Here is an 18690-nt window from a genome sequence, read left to right as displayed (position 1 = left end):
AGATGAAATGAGAGTGCCTCCAAACCAATAACAAACCTATGGAGCAATGATGTCTGGCCTGTGACTAACCAAAAACAGGAAACAGCAATATGGAAATATTTATGCAACACTTTCACAGTTCTGAGCTTACCACACATTCTCTGGTTATTCTTTGGATCCTTTTTGAAAATGTTCCTCAGTAACATTTAAATTCATCCATTTAAGGGGTCTCAAAACTAACATGAGCTGAATAATAACAGTGTATCAAGAGAAGGTAGGAATTGGTTCCACAATAGCATGCAACTGCAATTGTATAAAATTGTTCCCGTACATGAAATATATTTATTAATCTATACAAATAAAGTTAGAAGGTTTGGCAGATTATTATTATTATTATTAATTACAATCCACACAGTTGGCACTCAATTCCTCAATCACCAAAGGGCAGCATACTTTGGGTCCTTGATGAGGAGCTTTGAGATGAAGTCTTTGGCCAGGCTGCTGGTGTTCCTGAAGAACTCCTCGTCAAACTCGTAATTCACGGCAGAGACATTGGCCAGCGTCTCCTGTTTGCTATCACCCAGGAATGGAGAAGCACCACTCAGGCTGTCAAAGGAGACGACAGAACACTTCAAATGGGGGGTGGGGGAGCAAAGCTTTACAGACAAGACAATGATGTCAAAACATTGTTTGTTGTTTCAGTGGTAAAGCAATTGCAAATATTAACAATGTGGGACATGAGTGACAGGGAAGCTAATGGATAAACAGTGAAATCTGTTCATTGCAATTATTGAGGAAATTGAAGATGATAGGTCAAAGGCAGCTAATTATTTCAGCAGGTCCAGCTACAATCCTGTCGACTGTGTTTGGTGTTTACCATATGCAGGAATTTCTAAGTAGTCCAAAAAAATGCCCTGATAAGCAGTTTCACACTTGCTGTCATCCAATTAAATGCACGTTGCTCTCAAGCATATGATACAAATGTAATTTCAGCATAAAAGAAATCAGGCAGCCAAGAAAAGCAGAAGTGCCAGACAAGGAGAGTTGGGAGTCTGGAGCAAATACAGATTACTGCTCAAACCACAACATAATGATTCAAATATCTCATGGTGAATTAGAATTGCAAATGTGGAAAAGGGGCAACATGTCAGCCATCAAAACCAGTGCTGCTAATGAGATAAGGCTTCACTCACACTGTTAGACTGCAATAAGGTAGATGGGGTGATGCTAACTGATTGCTCTAACTGATTAGCTCTACCTTTACAGTTGTGACTGTGAAGTAGGTGGACTGGGTGGGAAGATTTCACAAAGGGCAGGGGAAAGTGAAATGTTTTATTACTCGCTGAAAGACAGCATGACTCACACACAGGTAGACAGACAGGCAGATAGATAGATAGATAGATAGATAGATAGAGCGGTGAAACATGACCCCTGGGTCTCATAACTCAAAAAACAAACTGAATACCGGTGAGGACAGAGCGGATTTCAGGAGGTGGATTTGTTATTCTCAGCACTGTAACCTCGTGCAGAGACAGGAATATGACAAGTTCTATAAACATTTAAGTTTACACATATGCCCAGCTAGGAAAAGCAAGCGAGCACCCTATGGTCTACATCAATACACACAATAATTTACAATGTACATAAGATGTCACTCAAGGGAGACAATCTCATGTATGAGATACATTGTATAAACCTACAGCTAGTAAAGTTATTCATCTTTAAGTTCTACATCTCTATATGCTATATAGTGTAACAATTCTACAATTCATACATTCTATTTAATCATATTAAAATGACAAATTTCCATAAAGTTTGTGAATACTCCATTTCTGGTCATATATGAAAGCGGCCATCATTCATTTTTTCAGTTTTGATGAATTTGGCAGCATCTCCAGTGACTAGTGGTCACAAAAGATTTTTATTTCGAATACCAGAGTTCCATTTGAAACAAAGATATTACTGTACATTGAGTGCTTATTTTTCTTGAAAGATAATCAAGCAGTAGCATATTTTGGAGAAAGTAGACTGCCAAAAGACAACCAACAAACCTAATTTTAAAGACTACTTTTGGATTTTAGAAGCTTGCTCTTTTGCACTTGGCATGCATGTTCCAGTGTGTGCACCATCACATTTGAATACTTGTCGCACGCATCACCACCAGTGGAAAATAGCATATAGAGAAGCAATTACAGAACACAAACACACTGAATCGATATTGCTACAGAAATACTATCCGGAAAAGGTATAAAACATGCAATTTTTTAATATGGAAAAATGAAGAGATTGTCACCATAAATGCACTGAAACCTAATTACACTATTGGGGAATACTGTTCAGCCTTTTCAAATTTCTAACAATACATTTGGTGCTACTTTAGACATAGAGGAAATTGCATAGAATTAATGCATTTTAACAGCTTCTGCAAATAAATTTTTCACATAAATCTTCAATATGACAACATTATGTTTGTACTTACAGAATATAGGTGATCACACCAACACTCCTGCAATGAAAAACAAAATAAATGACAGTAATGCAGAATGCTGATTATCTGATCGTTGTTCAAGGGAGTGACAGAATATCTCACCACATGTCAGCTGCCAGGCCAAGTGGCTCATAGTTCACCACTTCTGGAGCTGCAAACACAATACAAAGAAATGTATATGGAATGTATCATGAAAATGACACAGAGGAACACAGCACTGGCAAGGTAGTAAGTCATCTACAAGATCATAGCATTACTTTGATGAAGTAATCCTGTATGATGCATCAGTTCTGCGACTCCTGGCCCTAATAGAGAGTAGCATACTTGCTGGGCACTGGCCACGGCAGTGTCTCTGATGTCTATTTGTCACACCGCACTTGTGTGATTCCCAGTAGTGCAGCTGGCCGCTGTTCAAAAGAGGATGGATTAGGCAGCCCGGCAGGACAGTGCTCTCCTAAACTAAACAGGAACATCTCTCTGCAGCAGCACATAAAGGTTGCCCTGGGGAGATCAGGCGGAAGTGACTCGGCGCTGTGAAGCAGACCTGTGTGCTGCCAAGACCAATCTCTCTCACCTCCCCCCCACACCAAAATTTACAACCTGCGCCAGGGAAACAGGGCTGGCGAAAACACCAGGGCGGCACACCCTGACAGATTTATTTTTAAAGAAATGAACAAATAAAAATGGACAAACAAGTAATGAGAAACGCTAACCAACAAATTCTGGAGTCCCAAAAATGTTTTTGAAATCATTGCTAAAATCAATCTTGTGGGCCAATCCAAAGTCAATGAGCTTTATGCGTGGGTGAAGGGCAGTCCTGTTCAGCAGCATAATGTTTTCTGGCTGAGAGAGAGAGAGAGAGAGAGAGAAACAGAGGGAGGGAGGGAGTGAGAGATTACACACATGTTGGCTTCCCTGCTGTGTTATCTACCATTATTTGTCAATAACAAAGCTCTTTTGCCTTGTAAAAGGCAAATATATACAAGACTGAAAGGACAATGGCAGATTCTTTGGGAGGACACTGGTAAACACATATTCAGTCTAATATGGCTAACTCAATCACTGACAACGATGAAAAAGATATGACACTTGCTTGTACTTAGTGCTGTGGTCCCATGTAATACCAAGTGCTAAAGACAGGGATAAGCAAGGATGGTGAAGTAACAGATTGTCTGCTGAAGTCATAGTCAAGGCAAAATATAAAGCACCTTTGACATGGGAATGGGGGCAGTCCTGTACCTTTAGGTCAAAGTGGGCAATCTGCTTAGAGTGCAGATAGAGGATGCCGTCCAGGATCTGCTTCAGGAATTTGGTGGCCTGCTCCTCTGTCAGAGACTCCTTCTCTGCCAAAAAGTCAAAGAGCTCTCCACCGGCCACACTACGGCGAGAAGAGAACCAGGGACAGTGCTCAAGATGAGATTTCAGGGTGGGCTCTAAGTCATGGCACTCATGGCACAACATTACTATGCACTATGTGCCATATTTTCAAAAGCAAACTTACCTGTTCTTTTGAAGATGTGAGCAGAGATATCAGACAGCTATCAGCACTAGAGCCAACAATCTGGGATCTTACCCCTTTAAAAACTGTCATAGTACTTTCAGTTTTCTCCAACAGAGCAGTTTTTAGAAAACCATACATTAGCAAAGCAAAACAAACTTATTTATTGATGGCATCAGTAACAAAATAACAATTACAGTTTTCGCAAGTACTTGGGACCTGCGGCTTGTGATTAAGAAGCAGTAAAACAGCTGTGGAGCTGTGACAAGATAATGGCGTGTGATAACAAGCCCATTTAAGCCAAGGCTTTTCCAAACAACCTGCCATCCGGACAAAAGACAACATGCAGGGACAATGTTTTCTTTCCCACCCAACCACAATACAGACATTCAATTTAGTGGATACTTTCAACATATTCAGTGACTGTCACACGCTGTACATGGCTGTCAGCAAGGCTATTGATGTTTGTCTCAGGCTACTGTGAGTTTTAGTCAAACCCTGTAACGTTTGCCACTATTACGTCCACTATATATAGCCACTTAGGCTTAATATACAAACACTGCCCATTTTTGGGGTTTCCAACAGGAAGTTATCTGAGAAAATGTCTTGACTGCATCACCCATGCTCATTCATGGGTTTAACACAGACAGCTGATCAAAAGGTTCCTCCATGCGGTGCTAGGAAAAGCCAGAATCCCTTACAACAAGCACAGCTGGTTCAACCACATTATAAGCTGGTGAGATAACTGATTTGAGGCAAACCCCCAGCAACTAATTATATCTCTTTTAACCCTGGTCCTTTCTAATGGACACAACTGCAGAATAGTGGTGAATACAAAGAGAAAAGATTCCTTAGCAGTCAATGAGTAACTTGAGCAGTCAATGAGTAAGTGAAAGGACAGCAACTTTCACTGCAACACAATATTCTGTCTGACCCATGACAGAAATAATATAATGGTTAGTTAATCTATGCATTAATGAAATGTACTTTGCATGAAGTCAAACTTACTTTATTATTTTGTATTTGTTATTTTGGTTTATCCAAGGCGACACTTTCATATCTTTCATTTTCCATATCTACAGCTGGATATTTACTAAAGCATTCAAGTACCATGCTCAAGCGTCAAGGCCCAACTACGAACCAATATGGAAAGCTGGGGCTGCCATTATGCAGTGTTGGCTGGAAGATGACACATGGTGTCAGACAAGGCAACACACAGCTGTACTCACAGTTCCAGAATTAGGATGACCTCGGCCTTGTTCTCGAACACATCATGCAATGTGATGATGTTGGGGTGCTGAATCTCCTTGAGGATGCTGACCTCTCGCTCAATGTCCTCTCTGGCCACGCCCCGCCGACTCGACTTGCCACGCCGCTTCTTGATAAATTTGGCCGCAAACTCCACACCTGAGCCTTTCTCTCTGCATTTTTTCACCACTGCAAAGTGACCACTGTGGGAAAACACAAACATACGGTCTATTCCTATTTTTAAAAAAATAATCAATGAAAAAAATAGAAAAACAAAACAGTCAATCAATTACAGAAAACAAAAAAAATAGCATAAACAACAAAATGACTGATTTCTTCAATTCAGTATTGCTGAGTGTGGCACTTTTAATAACAAACAATAAATAAAACCATAAATGAAAAAAACACTGGTTCCAGTTCCCAATGCATAGCAAAAATGGCAAACACAACCCCAGTCTCTAGATTTCCATATCAATATATCCATTCGAATGAAGCATTTCAACAGAAACTCTTTCAAAATACAACTTTCAACATTCCTGGCTGTCACCACCAAAGCAATGCTATAATCCACATGACTCACCAGTATGGCTACATTGTGAAACCAGAAACCACAGTCTCTCACAAGCACACACTCCCAGTGTGCAGTCAACTGTGAAATACTTTAGAAAGAGTAAACAAACACTGCATTTAGTGTTGAGTGCTCCTCATGCAGTCTGTACTGTCACTATGGTGAAGGTCCCACCCGGTCCCACGTTATGCCAGCCCATCAACAGTAATGAGCACTATATGGAGCCTTATGGAGCAGCATATGGAGCCTTAGCTGTGATTCAAAGGACTATGGGATACAGTATAAGACACGTATGTAATTCACTCCAAAGAGCTGGAGTGAAACTGAAGGCAGGTAAAAGAGATGTCGGTAACCTGGACACAAAACAGGTCTGAATACAGTCTGAATTTGCTATGAAACCAAGTTCATATCTTTTATGAGGATATATTTAAATGTTCAGCAAGGCAAACAAATCATGCCACATTTTGAACCAAATGAATCATAATAACTCCATTTTTTTACCCTGCAATTTGTCATTGTCAGGCTAACTTTGTTCAAGTCATTACACTGCCACCTTCACCTGTGCAGGTAGCACTATACTGAATGCAGGACCACCTCCAATGCACTCATCCCACACTATAGGTCACACAGAATAACAGCTAGAAATAACCCAAGGAGCCCTTAATGACTTATATAACCACCAAACCTCATGAAAATCACAGCCAAATGCATGGTCACTGTGGACTCCCAATTATTAACTAATGGCATTGGTCAGGTTCAAACCTGTGGTGTGCAGGCTACAAGACCACCTGTGGCAAGCACCAATACTGACCGTACCACTTACGGAATGAGCCCTTTTGAATTTCTAAAGCTGTAATATGACTGTAGCCAAACAAGCAGCTGGATATTTCTCAAACAATGGCAGGAAGGAAAGAAGACCGCACTGGGGACAGTTTAGTCATGCTAATCGGATGAACGGCGCTGCCTTTCCTGGAGTCACGTACTGTATTTTCACCCAGGCCCATTTTTTATAGTTTAAGGCTCAATGCTCACATTACTATGTTTGGAAAACGAAATCAGGGTGGGAAACAACTATGTCATGATCTGGAAACAGTAAATTATACAAAATGACAAAACGTCCCCTTTAGAAGCAACACCCATAACTAAAAATGAGAACTATATAAAAATAAATAAGGACCAAACTTTTGTATGTTACCATGTAAGACGTATGATCATGTTTTAAAATTCTCCGTGCTTTAATGTTAACATAAGACATATTGTTCCAAATTGTGAAAAATGGATTTAAATGTCATTTACTTTAATACCATCATTATAAATTATGAAGTGATCATATTTTGTTTTTACTTGAAGGGTACACATTTTATTTATTAGAGGGGGAATTGTTTGACTAATCAATTGTAAATGAGCAGAGGCTTGTATATGAAAGGCTGCCCTTTCCATTCAGGGAATACGAAGACCACTTTGTCAGTAACAACCGTAAATAAGACATCAGCAGCTCCTCTGCTCTGCCAGTTTCCATGGCGGTATTAAGGGCAGCCTTAGCCATTATTCCTTATTGAAATCGTCCCAGAAAGCCACATCCCAGGGTGCAATGCAAATTACATCACATTCAGCCCAAAGACCAGCCCACAAAGAGGAAGCTAGTCTGTGGCTGTGTAAATTTGGCAGTTTGAGTGGGGGTAAAAAAAAACAAAAACACAAAGGTCCTCTCAGGGCCTGCTTGCATCTTAAACTGACACAAATGTGCGTATCAAAATGTCAGATTGTCCTTTTGCTCCTAAATCGGAAATGCCATGGTGTTGGAGTGTTTCAGTAGTAACTGGCAAATTACATCCTTGCCAAATCACAGCTCTGCGCAGGACATTGTGTGGGTTTTGTGCTTGGAAAGAACTTGTTGCAGTAGGGCACTGGTCTGGGTAGTGTGAACAGTGTCAAGTGTCCCTAAAGACAATCTTTGTTTATCTCTGGGCAGAGTTTGGCTTCTCTTACACTCACTACAATAGTTTCATTAAGCTAATACACAAAAAAGAACATTTGCGTCAAAGCCTCATCTGAGATTCTGACAAAAACTTAAGGCTGTTATTAACCAGTAACATTTAACTGAATTCTGATATCCTGCTCAGAAGCTTTTCAGTGATGCAGACCTTGTGTCCTATAGCATGACTGGGGACATTGACGTTTGCTTAGAAATCTGAATTTCTCACAGTTAAATATTTTCCTTTTTGCATCTGAAAGTATAGAGAACACATGAGGGGTAAGAATTTCACACATTAGATCCACGTCATTAATGCTGCTACTCCGCCTTGCCCATTAATTCAATAACAGGGTAAAAACAAGCGAGTCATCACACATGCTTGTTCTACTACGATCCTGTTTTAGTGTAACGCTTAGGAAATGCCCTGAGAGCCAGTTTTAAGCCACAATGCAGTCAGTCCCTTTGAAATGCAGCAGCAAATCGCTTTCCATTGTGTTCAAAATTGTCAAATGTCTCAAACGGATCAGAAATCCACCAGTCAGCAAAGCCCCATGAATTATAGTCAAACATGTATGTTGCCTTCAAATTGTAGGGAATTTCTTCAAGTGAGAGTCTGTGATGATTGAGATGTTAAGCACTTAATTACGCCACAGTGTTACTTGTGTAGGGAGTGTGCCGGTGCACGCAGCCTCCCACACAGAAAACATGTTTTTAATCCTGGCAAAGCTATTATTCCACTCAGTCTGCAAACAGACATTAAATAATTAGCTATGGAAAAAGGTCTACACTCTACACATTACATTCTTTTTCACAACATTTATCTTTAGCAGATACTGTTACCCAAGGAAGCTTCCTACCTCCATAAAATTAATGTCAGCTCCACACATACAACAGAGACTGAACTGCACTTAATGAATGGAAAAAAACTCCACCCAGGTAAGGTTGAAAAGCCTGGTGGTTATAATCATAGACTGTATAGTGTGCAGGCAACTCTCCCAGTTTGAGCTTTTTCAGCATAGTCAATCGATGATTTTATCACAGCCTCATATTTGTTCATGGACAGGTGTAACTGTGTAAGTAGGTGCACACACTGTGACATAAAACCATGTGGACCAATTTTGAATTAAATAAATCTGGAGAGTAATTACTTCAGTGTGAAGACATTTTAGAGTTTGAATGTGTTGTCCAAAGTCATTTAATTTGGCCAGGGTAAATTTGTAGTTTTGAATGGACTTCAGTGGGGAAATCTGCTTTTTGGCACCAGAGGCTTACTAAACTGCAATGCATCAAGTAACCACTGGAGTTTGTAAGCTCCTCAGAGAATGACAATTCCTGGTCCACTGGGTGTAAATGTCTACGTCTTCAACTCAGTTTATAAATAATAAAATGTCTTCCCACACTTATATATAAAAAAAGTTCTCTTATTTCTACATGTAAGTCTGTGAACCAATGGCATTACCAAAAAAAGTTATGGAATGTTAAAATCTGCACACAACTGCATTACAGTACATTGGTTCCTCAATGACAAGATCCCACTGCATCATACAAAGGAGTTCCTGCAAAAGGCACAGTGGCATCCCAGCGCCATTATATCCAAATGACTGTATCAAACATTGCCTGCTGTTAATAATGACATGACAGTGCATCAATAATACTGACAAATTGTGAGTGTTGCCATGGCTACAGCTCCTCTTGAGCCTAAATCTAGCAGGCAGCATACTAAGAGAGACTGAAAAGAAGATAATTGAACTGAATTTGCTTGCAGGTCCCCAGGAGTATCTGTCGTTTGCTAAGGGTTTCAGAGCACCCCTAAAGCCAGAAAGTAAGATGCAGAAGAAGTTTCACTGATAGTATACTTTAGTATGGACCATCACAATGAGTTTAATTCATTAACCACCTAAGGCCTGGCTCTCTGAATAAGAGAGAGAGTTTGTTCTGAAGAAAAAAAACAAGTATCTGATCATAGTCCAGAACAACGAGGCCTAAAGCATTTGTGTATAATGAGTTTGAATGATCAGATACTTGTTTTTTTTCTTCAGAACATACTCTCTCTCTTGAATGATTACTCCCAGATCAGTACCATTAACTATGAATCCTATGAAAGAATGACATTGTGACAATTCTAAGCTTGTCACAGCTAATATATGAAATAATACACAGCTCAGTTATAAATTAAGCTAGTGAATGATATTCAGACTGGCTACTTTTGTAAACAACTCTGGGGGGGGGGGCTTTGGGTAGTGAACTCCAGACATGACAGTTGTTGACATTTCACTACATACCATAGCACACTACACACAGATCTAAAATATGATAACAGCATTAACACTAGCAGTTCTTTAGTTTACGGGAGCAGAGATCACACGGCTTTGACATAATATGCATGGTCTCAATTTAAAGATAAGATGAGAACTTCAAATTCAAGCAACAGGGTTGCACAGAAGTCACTGAGGCAATGTGTTTCTATATTTTCAGGGGGTCAGACAAATTGAAAGTAAGACCCAGGATGCATGTTCCAGGAAACAATCAAACTGGTACTTGAGTCCAGATGAACGGCTGGCCAATGCTATAACACCACCAGTGAGTCAGCTGTATCTGTACTGTACTGCTGAAGGACCTTCCCAGTCTCACTTTGGAGACAGTAGACAAATCAACCTGCTTATTGAGCTCTCTGTACCAATCTCTCTCTCTTTGTCATTGAACAGAATCTATGTGGAAACAGATAAGGCACCGCCGCAACCATGGCATGTGCTGCATACAAAAGACTTTCTAATAATCTGCTGGCTGCTTCCTGCTTTACAAACTAAGCATTTGCATTACTTCTTCCCTTGACACTGAGAAGCCAAGGGTTGACCCCCACATCTCAATGAGTTGAAACTTTTGGAATGAGCAAATTACTGTGAATCTAAATGGAAAATCTACCCATAAGTAACCAAGCCACAGCAAGAAAGGTTAATAAAAAAGCAGAAAACAATTTGATCATTTAACATTTTCTCACAGATCCATGTGAAACTGGAAATGGTGGATTTTACAGATGACATCTTGCTATTGTGAGGAAATGAGACTCTGCTTTGACATTTCTTTCATTCTTAAGAAATTAAGACTAAAGGAAACCTCAGCCAGGGAGAAATGAAACTGGTTCATATTTTAAAGGCCAAAAAACTGATATGAAAGTACAGACCAGTTCAGAATGAATTCTGAGCAATCTGCAAGTGATACAAGTCACAACAACAGTTTCAAGCAATATGATTATTATACTGAACAGCTTTTTTTTACCAACTTAAATCAAACTATTTCAGATAAAAACATTAAAAATTATTTTGACATGGCATTGGTACCTTATTCATGTCATCCCATTTCACAAAGCAAAGTCCAAACCCTTTAACCAATACACAAATAAAAACTAAAAATCTTAAAGGACCATACTGACCATTACATATATCCCAACATTGTAAGGAACTGGATTCACCCTCTTTTCTCAAGTTTGGAAGATCTCTCTCACACAAGTATTAATATTTCAGTACATCTTTTCTGAGAATTAGAAAGACCATGGCTAAATATTAGTTTTGAGAAAGATTCATCTCCCCCACCATTCTCATACACTGCGCCTGGAAATAAGTGTTATTTTATTCCCTAATGGCATGCCTGAAACTAGTTGACCAAAGTGATTTTCAGGGAATCATTACCACTAAAAGCAAATTAAAATAAAAAGTATATATGTGGTGGTATACACTAATTACAAAGCTGGTGGGAACACTTTCGATTCAGAACAAGTGCAGACTGAACAGATTTGTCGATCAGCGCCTCCCAATTCTCAAATACCACTTGTCTATGTGAGATGCTCTCTTAGCCTGGCATGAGTATTTGCAGATGACCTCACTCATATTCCAGCCTCTGTGTATGTTGTACTGCCATCTGTGCATAGATACCTGACGCCAAGGGTTAAAACAAATAGAGCATTCAATCTACATGTGGCCAGGAGCACCAAACCTTTAAATACATAGTCACACTTTACATAGTGAACTTATTCATATATTTATTTTAACTGGTGTGTTTTGGAACTATTCCTTGCATGACTCCTTTAATGCTATACTGTGATTCCTTGAACATATTTAATGTACAAAATAATTACTGGAAAGACAATTGAATTCAGAACTGACTTCAGTTTAATTTGATGTTATCAGATGATATATCGGCAATAAGTATCTAAATCAGTTATCCTAGAAAGAAACAATCTTAACTTAAACTTAAGTAACTGGGCTTATTACTTAAATGTTGTGGGTTTGATACCCTGCTGAGGAACTGCTCTTGCACCCTTTAACCTTGAGTACTTAACTTGAATTGCTTTAGCAAAACATCCAGATGTTCCCAGTTTTTGTAAGTAAAATGTAACCTGTGTATGTTGTTCTAAATAAGAGTGCTTGCTAAGTGCTGAAAAGCAATGTCTCAGTCTTTGGTATTTATTGCCACAAGAGTTTTGTGCATAATGTGCTAGAAGGCATCAGAAATGGTGTTCCCTTCAGACACATGTAGTGTGACAAACTTTGACTTGTTGACACTTGGCTCACATTTTTCTTGTCACCAGCTGTCTCTTTATGCTCAGCAAGCCTGATGCAAGCCACTGATGCATTTAAATTAGCCAGGCTGATAAAATCCAAAATTGCTATCACAAAATTATATTTAATATGAAATAAATAAAATTCAAAAACTCCACGTGAAATACACATGTAGTTATTATTTGGATGATCCTTTCGGTTTTCCACAGACCCCATTATGTAGTGTCCCCTTTTTTAAGCCTGATAATTACCATTATAAGCCTATGTTTTATGAACATTTTCTGGGTGTGAAATAATTGTCTGTACTATAATAATTAGACATTATTTTCCATAAAAATAACATTTGTTTTCAGTAGGATCTGTTCTCAACCAATATAAAAGCAAACCTGTATAAGGTATTGGTAGCTAATTAAAACTACCAATTTAAGCCGCCACCCCCCCCCCCCCCCCCCCCAGAAAAGAGAAAAAAAGTGTGCACTGTCAGCTGATGGTTCACATAGAACAGTGCAGGAGGCCCTTATAGTCACCTGACCTTTCCATTCTGTTGCACAAAGCATTGCGTCAATAGGAGCACATGCAGCTCTATATATACGGCAGTGTTTCCAAAGCAAAACCTATACAGAAAATGCTGATATCATCTCCTCGAGAAAAAACTAATACAGTTTGCACGTGCATTGAAACTAAGCATCCACATCTGTGGTCCCCTAGCGTTCATCTCAGAATAATCACTGTTCAAGTGTTCACCAATTAAGATTAAATGATTATTTTCTTATTTTTCCACAGGCAACAAAACTGTCATTGCAGCACACTAATTCACTTCAAACTCCTTTGTTTAACTCTACTGTCATTCTTTAACTGACACTGTTTCAACTGTCTCTCAATTATTTTATTTAGAGGAACAATGCACAAAAGTTCTTATCATGTTAAATGATTACACTAATGTCATAAATAAAAAAGACCTTTCCTGTTTTCCCATTTTGATATAAACATGTGGAAAGGTACTCAGCATGTAATGGGAATTTAATTAAAGTCTTGGAATTTAATGCCAAGGACTGAAGAGAAAAGGCTTGATTACAAGACATAGTGCATGAAAGCAAGAGGATCCCAATTGCAGAACTAGGGGATGTATTCTTGTCACTTTCAGAATTTACAGCTCACTCGGCAAAGAGGGTTTAGCCTTCCAACAACAATCACAAATTCAGAAGCAGCATTCTAGTTTCATGTAATCGTAGAGATTTCTTCATTAGTCATGACCAAGCAGAGATCATTAACAGAGCAAATCCATCGTATGATAAACACCTTGAATTTTAATGGAAATGTAATTCATAATGAGCAGAGCCGACAGGAGTCATGGGTTAAAAAGATGTAAAGACTGCACTGATAAATAAATAAAAGAGTAACTTGACAAGTGAGGTTCCACTATCTCCAGTTTGTGTCATTTCATAGAGATTTAAGGGCAGGGAAGAGTGATATACACTATTTGACCAAAAGTATCTGGGCACTCCTTGGTCTGAGGCTTTTTTTTTCATGGTTTGGGCTAGGTCCCTTAGGTTCCAGTGAAGAAAAATATTAATGCTATGGCCCTTTCCTGTTTCAGCATGACAATACCCCATGGCCACACAACAAGGTTCGTACTGAAATGTTTTTGTCAATAATGGTGTGGAAGAACTTGACTACAGCACAGAGCTTGACTAGCCAGTACAGAGCCCTGACCTAAACCTCATCCAACACCGTTGGGATCAAGTGGAAAGCCAACTGCGAGCCAGGCCTTGTCCCCCAATTATTGCCCATCCTCACTAATTCTATTCTGGCTGAATGGAAGAAAATCCCTGCAGCAATGATCCAAAATCTAGTGTAAAGTCTTCCCAGAAGAGCGGAGGTTGTTATAGCAGGTAAGGGTGGACCAACTCTATATTAATCCCCATAATTTGGGATGAGATGTTGGATGCCGGGTGTCCACATGCTTCTGGCCATGTAGTGTAACAGGTGAATAATAGAGTTGATTCAGTTTTCATATATTCCACATGGTCCTAAGGTTGCAAGAAGCAAACTGTGCATAAAGATATATTTTTTAAAAATCAAAGAATCACTTCAAAGAAAAAGGTTGTACCATGGCTGAACACTGTGTAGTGTGTGTCTCAAAATAATGTAAATTCTGCTGAACATATTCTTGATATAAACTTCTAGAGTAAAATACTATTCTCAAACAGATTCAGGAAAGGGGTATTATCATAAACTGACCAAACACATATTCACACAAATACTACTACTTACTGCCACCAGAAAAAAATAACTGTACCCTCCAAATTATCCAAAACTGCAATGCCAGTGGTTCTGTCCATTCCTGTTCATAAACTTCTGATTTTTTTTCTACATGCACTCCACTAGCTAGTGATATCAACTCAAACCTGTATACTAACCTATTCAAAACCAACTAGTAAATAAGTAAATAAGTAGTAAATAAGAAAATTATACACCCCATACCATTTTATATTTAGCTATGGTAAATTAACTTTTAATACTTAACTGGTAACTGATAATATTTTCTCTCTGGAAGTCCAGTTATAAAAATTGTAGGAAACTATTAAAATAAGGAAATTTACAGATCATGGGGCAACAGTGCAAGCAAATTGTTTTTCAAGGTCAGAAAAAAGGACATTTCATTGAGGGAAAATGAATACTTCAACCATATACCCTGGTGAGTACAGCTGGTAAATCAAATTCATATTCTTAGCATATTAAAATTCTGCGTTGACAAAAAATAAAATCAATAAATTCAATAAATTATTGCAAACAATAATCACACAGTCATATGGTCGGGCATGAGCAAATGAAGGTGCCACTATGCTGCTTTTGTGCCGTGTACGCATTTGCAGATGGAGCTGTGGGTGCATTACACATTGCCATGAATGCCAAGTGAGTAAATTCTCCACATCTCATTCAACAGCCCAACTCCATTATAAAGGCCACCCAGGAAACAGCCTGTCTCTAAATGAAGAGCACTGCCGCCCCATGGAGAGGGACTATGTGTTTAACCCAGAGTCTGGTGGCACACTCCTCACAACCCTTAACATTTCATCACTGAAAAGTGAGGCCCATTACATCAAATCAAAGGGGTGTTTGGTGCTATTGTGTGAGTGAAAACCCAAATAAAACAAGAACGTGGGGAACAAAATGCTAAATACTGGCTACTAACAGCCAGATTAGCCATGATTTTAGAACATTCAACACTAACTTGTAATGTATCTGTGCTGTTCATCAAATTATTATAATATGTTTTTAAGTGTTAAAGTGCTTTTTGTTTAGTGTAAAAGGTTAAAGTGCCTACAGTGACACTTTGAGAGTAAGAGTTAAAACAGCGATCACATGTCTCTCAAGTTACATGGTCAGGAAGTTTCTATAGTCCCTACTTATCATTTACAGCAGGGCTGTCAGTCTCCAGTCCTGAAGGGACACAGTGTGTGATTGTTTTTGGTTTGTGTTGCAGCAGCTGAGTAATTAAGCCACTGATTGTCCAAGGAGTCCACATGCCTTGTTTCCAAGGAGTAAACAGGCTTCTGATTGAAGGGAAACCACACAAAAACTGAGGCTCTCTGTATTATACACACTGTGTGATATGTCCACATGTATTTAACAGTAAATCACTATCCTCTTTACTTGCTAAAGTAATACAGACTGTATCATGGAATCATAAGGTGTACAGTGAGGCAAAGAAACAGAGCTAAGGCAAAATACCAATCTCGTCTCCTATTAATGGTACATGCCACATGTTTAGCAAATCAAGGAAGTAACTTGCACAAGCACCTGCTTCCTTTGTATCATAATCTGGTAAATAGACTTTTCTAGCTTTTCTCCATTATCTTCCCACTATACTACTTGACTGCATTTGCAGGACAAGCTTTATTGCATGCTATCACTTTAATCAATTTAAGTTACAACAGGCCAACAGTTTAAAAAATAAAAAATAAAAATAAAAATAATAATAATAATAATAATAATAATAATAATAAAACCTTTCCAGAGTTATAGGTAGGATGAAAGTTAAAAAGAGTTCCTGCTATTGCCTGTTCATTCTAATCCTTCCTTCAAATGATACTCTACAGTGTTAATAAAAACTAAACATGAAATGAGTGGAGTTTGTGATCATATGCCACTCTTTACGAATCTGCATGCAAATCAATTGAATTAGAAATCTAATTAAAGGTATGACATATAAATAGGCAGTACAAATAATGAATAATCAATCTAACACTGGCAATCTGATTATGATATCCTACAGAAATATCCAGAAGGGATTCATCTCAAGTCATTGGTCTTATACGTATTGCCTTTCACATCTGAAACCAAATACCCTTTTCAAGGGAAGCACAATTCTTACTTTTTTTCATGCTATTCAAATAAGACACTCAAGATCCCTTTTAATTATTTCAGTTGGCAGATACCCAAGAGAACACGTAAATATTGTTACATTACAGCAACACTGTACACTGCAACAGTCTTGCCAATAATAGTTCCAGGCTACTTTAATAACCTTTTTCTGTCATTTGTCATAATGGAGAAAATGTTCAAATTAATGAGAGAAATATTTATCAAACTGTGTCAATGGAAGTGCATTTTCATAAGGAGGTGCATAGTCACAAAAGATTAGATAGAAGATTAGAAGACTAGCAATAGATTCTTCCCTCTTCACTGCAAATACTCGCAAAACAGGAAATGCATTTGCATTTCACTAACAGTATCTTGAGGTCATGTTGGCTTGAAAGGATATCAGAGATGAACACATGATTGATGTCCATTTTGGTACTGTATCTTTTTTCACAGTAACTCCCCCCCAGTATATATATATATATATATATATATATAAAGGGGTTTTCTATAACTTACATACCACGTTGTAACAGTGTAAGTAGCAATGCTACCGGGCAATTGTATACGACATCACTTGTTAAATGACCAACCAACCTATTGTGCCTCATGCAGTCACCTACCTTCCAAGCTCTTCTCCAATTTCATAGTATTCCTCAACATTCTCTTGGCTGAATGGTGTCATGATGAAACGAGATTCCCGAATCAGCATCCGTCGATTTCACCAATGTTTATCTTTCAACCTCTTAACCTTTCATTTTTGTAGAGAATCGTCCCTCATTTTAGTCTATTAGGGGGAAATTGCATAATGTTATAACCATACGCATATGTATAAATGATAGCAAAACAATTGAACACATGCTATGTAAAGTAAGAATTGCAGCTAGTGCATCATCATTAAAAGGTAAGCGCGAGCAACCACCACTCGGTAGAAATCAGCTTCACCCCCTAGAGCGCTTCACTGACGTGACTTTACACCAATAACACAGCGGAGTTTTGGAAACACTACAAACCTCGCAAGTTCGCCTTTTCAAAAATCAAGTTTAAACAGCGACTTTCCGGACAGCAGCATTCAATCAATGACACAATGACTTCTCACTCCAAGGTGCATGCATGCTTGTTGTTGCCTTGTCAACAGAGGAGGATTTGGAAGTGGGTAAGTTCTGTAAGCCCCAGTTAGCCAAATGTTTCATGCTTCCTCAAGGAAATCGGAAATTGGTTGTTGTTCAAGCCTTAGGCTCAAACATACACAAGAATGTTTCTTCGTGAAAATGCTGGTAGCCAACTCGGTAGATTACAAATACTAGCAAAGTTTTACGTTTTCTCTCCATAAGAACTTGTAAAGGTAAACACAGCAGGGCATAAACACAACATTAAAGAAAATTTACCTTTGGAAAAATCTGCACAGCTTCCAGTGGGTACAAGAAGTCATCACATTTAATTTAAAAGGACAATTATGAATAACGTAAGCTACAGACTATGCTCGCTTTAATGCCGATGTTCCGCTCTGCATGTGTGTGGGTGTGTGAATACATATAAATCCGTGTATAATATTATACTAAGTGCAATGATATTTCAGTCCTGGAGAGGCAGCATTTTACCGTTTGCCGGAAGGAAATTCAGAATGCTCAACAGTAATAGGTACTCAACGTTTAGCGGTAACGTTCACACTAGATGCCAACGGATGCTGGAATACCAGCTACGGTAAATTTCTCAGTAATTTAGCATATGTACCTGTTGGGCTCGCATTTTGATAACATATACATTATTATTATTATTATTATTATTATTATTATTATTATTATTATTATTATTATTGTTATTATTATTATTATTATTATTATTATTATTATCTAAAGACATGTACGTTAGGTAAACTGGAGAGTGTTTGTCCTTGGGATGTGAGTGTGTGAGTGTATGGTGTGTGGACCATAGTGGATCGGTAACCTGTCCAGTGTGTATTCCTGCCTTTTGCCTGCTGAGACAGGCTCCAGCCTGCCTGTGACTCTGTTG

The 18690-nt window shown here is 38.6% G+C and overlaps 1 protein-coding gene across 3 annotated transcripts in view; it reads right to left on the bottom strand.

Annotated features, from left to right (window-relative positions):
• LOC118212674 (death-associated protein kinase 1-like) overlaps positions 1-18222 on the bottom strand; it is a 40119-nt gene extending 21897 nt beyond the window's left edge. Inside the window, exons 1-8 of one of the 3 annotated variants that reach the window (XM_035390829.1) lie at positions 18066-18222; positions 17301-17464; positions 5195-5416; positions 3707-3845; positions 3181-3310; positions 2570-2618; positions 2459-2485; positions 433-585 (exon numbers count right to left, since the gene is read on the bottom strand). In XM_035390829.1, the coding sequence (XP_035246720.1) occupies positions 433-585; positions 2459-2485; positions 2570-2618; positions 3181-3310; positions 3707-3845; positions 5195-5416; positions 17301-17389 (809 nt within the window). In that variant the 5' untranslated portion in view covers positions 17390-17464; positions 18066-18222. The other 2 variants (XM_035390830.1, XM_035390831.1) reach the window with 2 other exon arrangements.
• Between the last annotated feature and the right edge of the window lie 468 nt (positions 18223-18690).

This window comes from Anguilla anguilla, chromosome 14 (genome assembly GCF_013347855.1).
Source record: "Anguilla anguilla isolate fAngAng1 chromosome 14, fAngAng1.pri, whole genome shotgun sequence".
NCBI lineage: Eukaryota > Metazoa > Chordata > Actinopteri > Anguilliformes > Anguillidae > Anguilla > Anguilla anguilla.
This window is presented reverse-complemented; position numbering and strand designations above follow the sequence as displayed.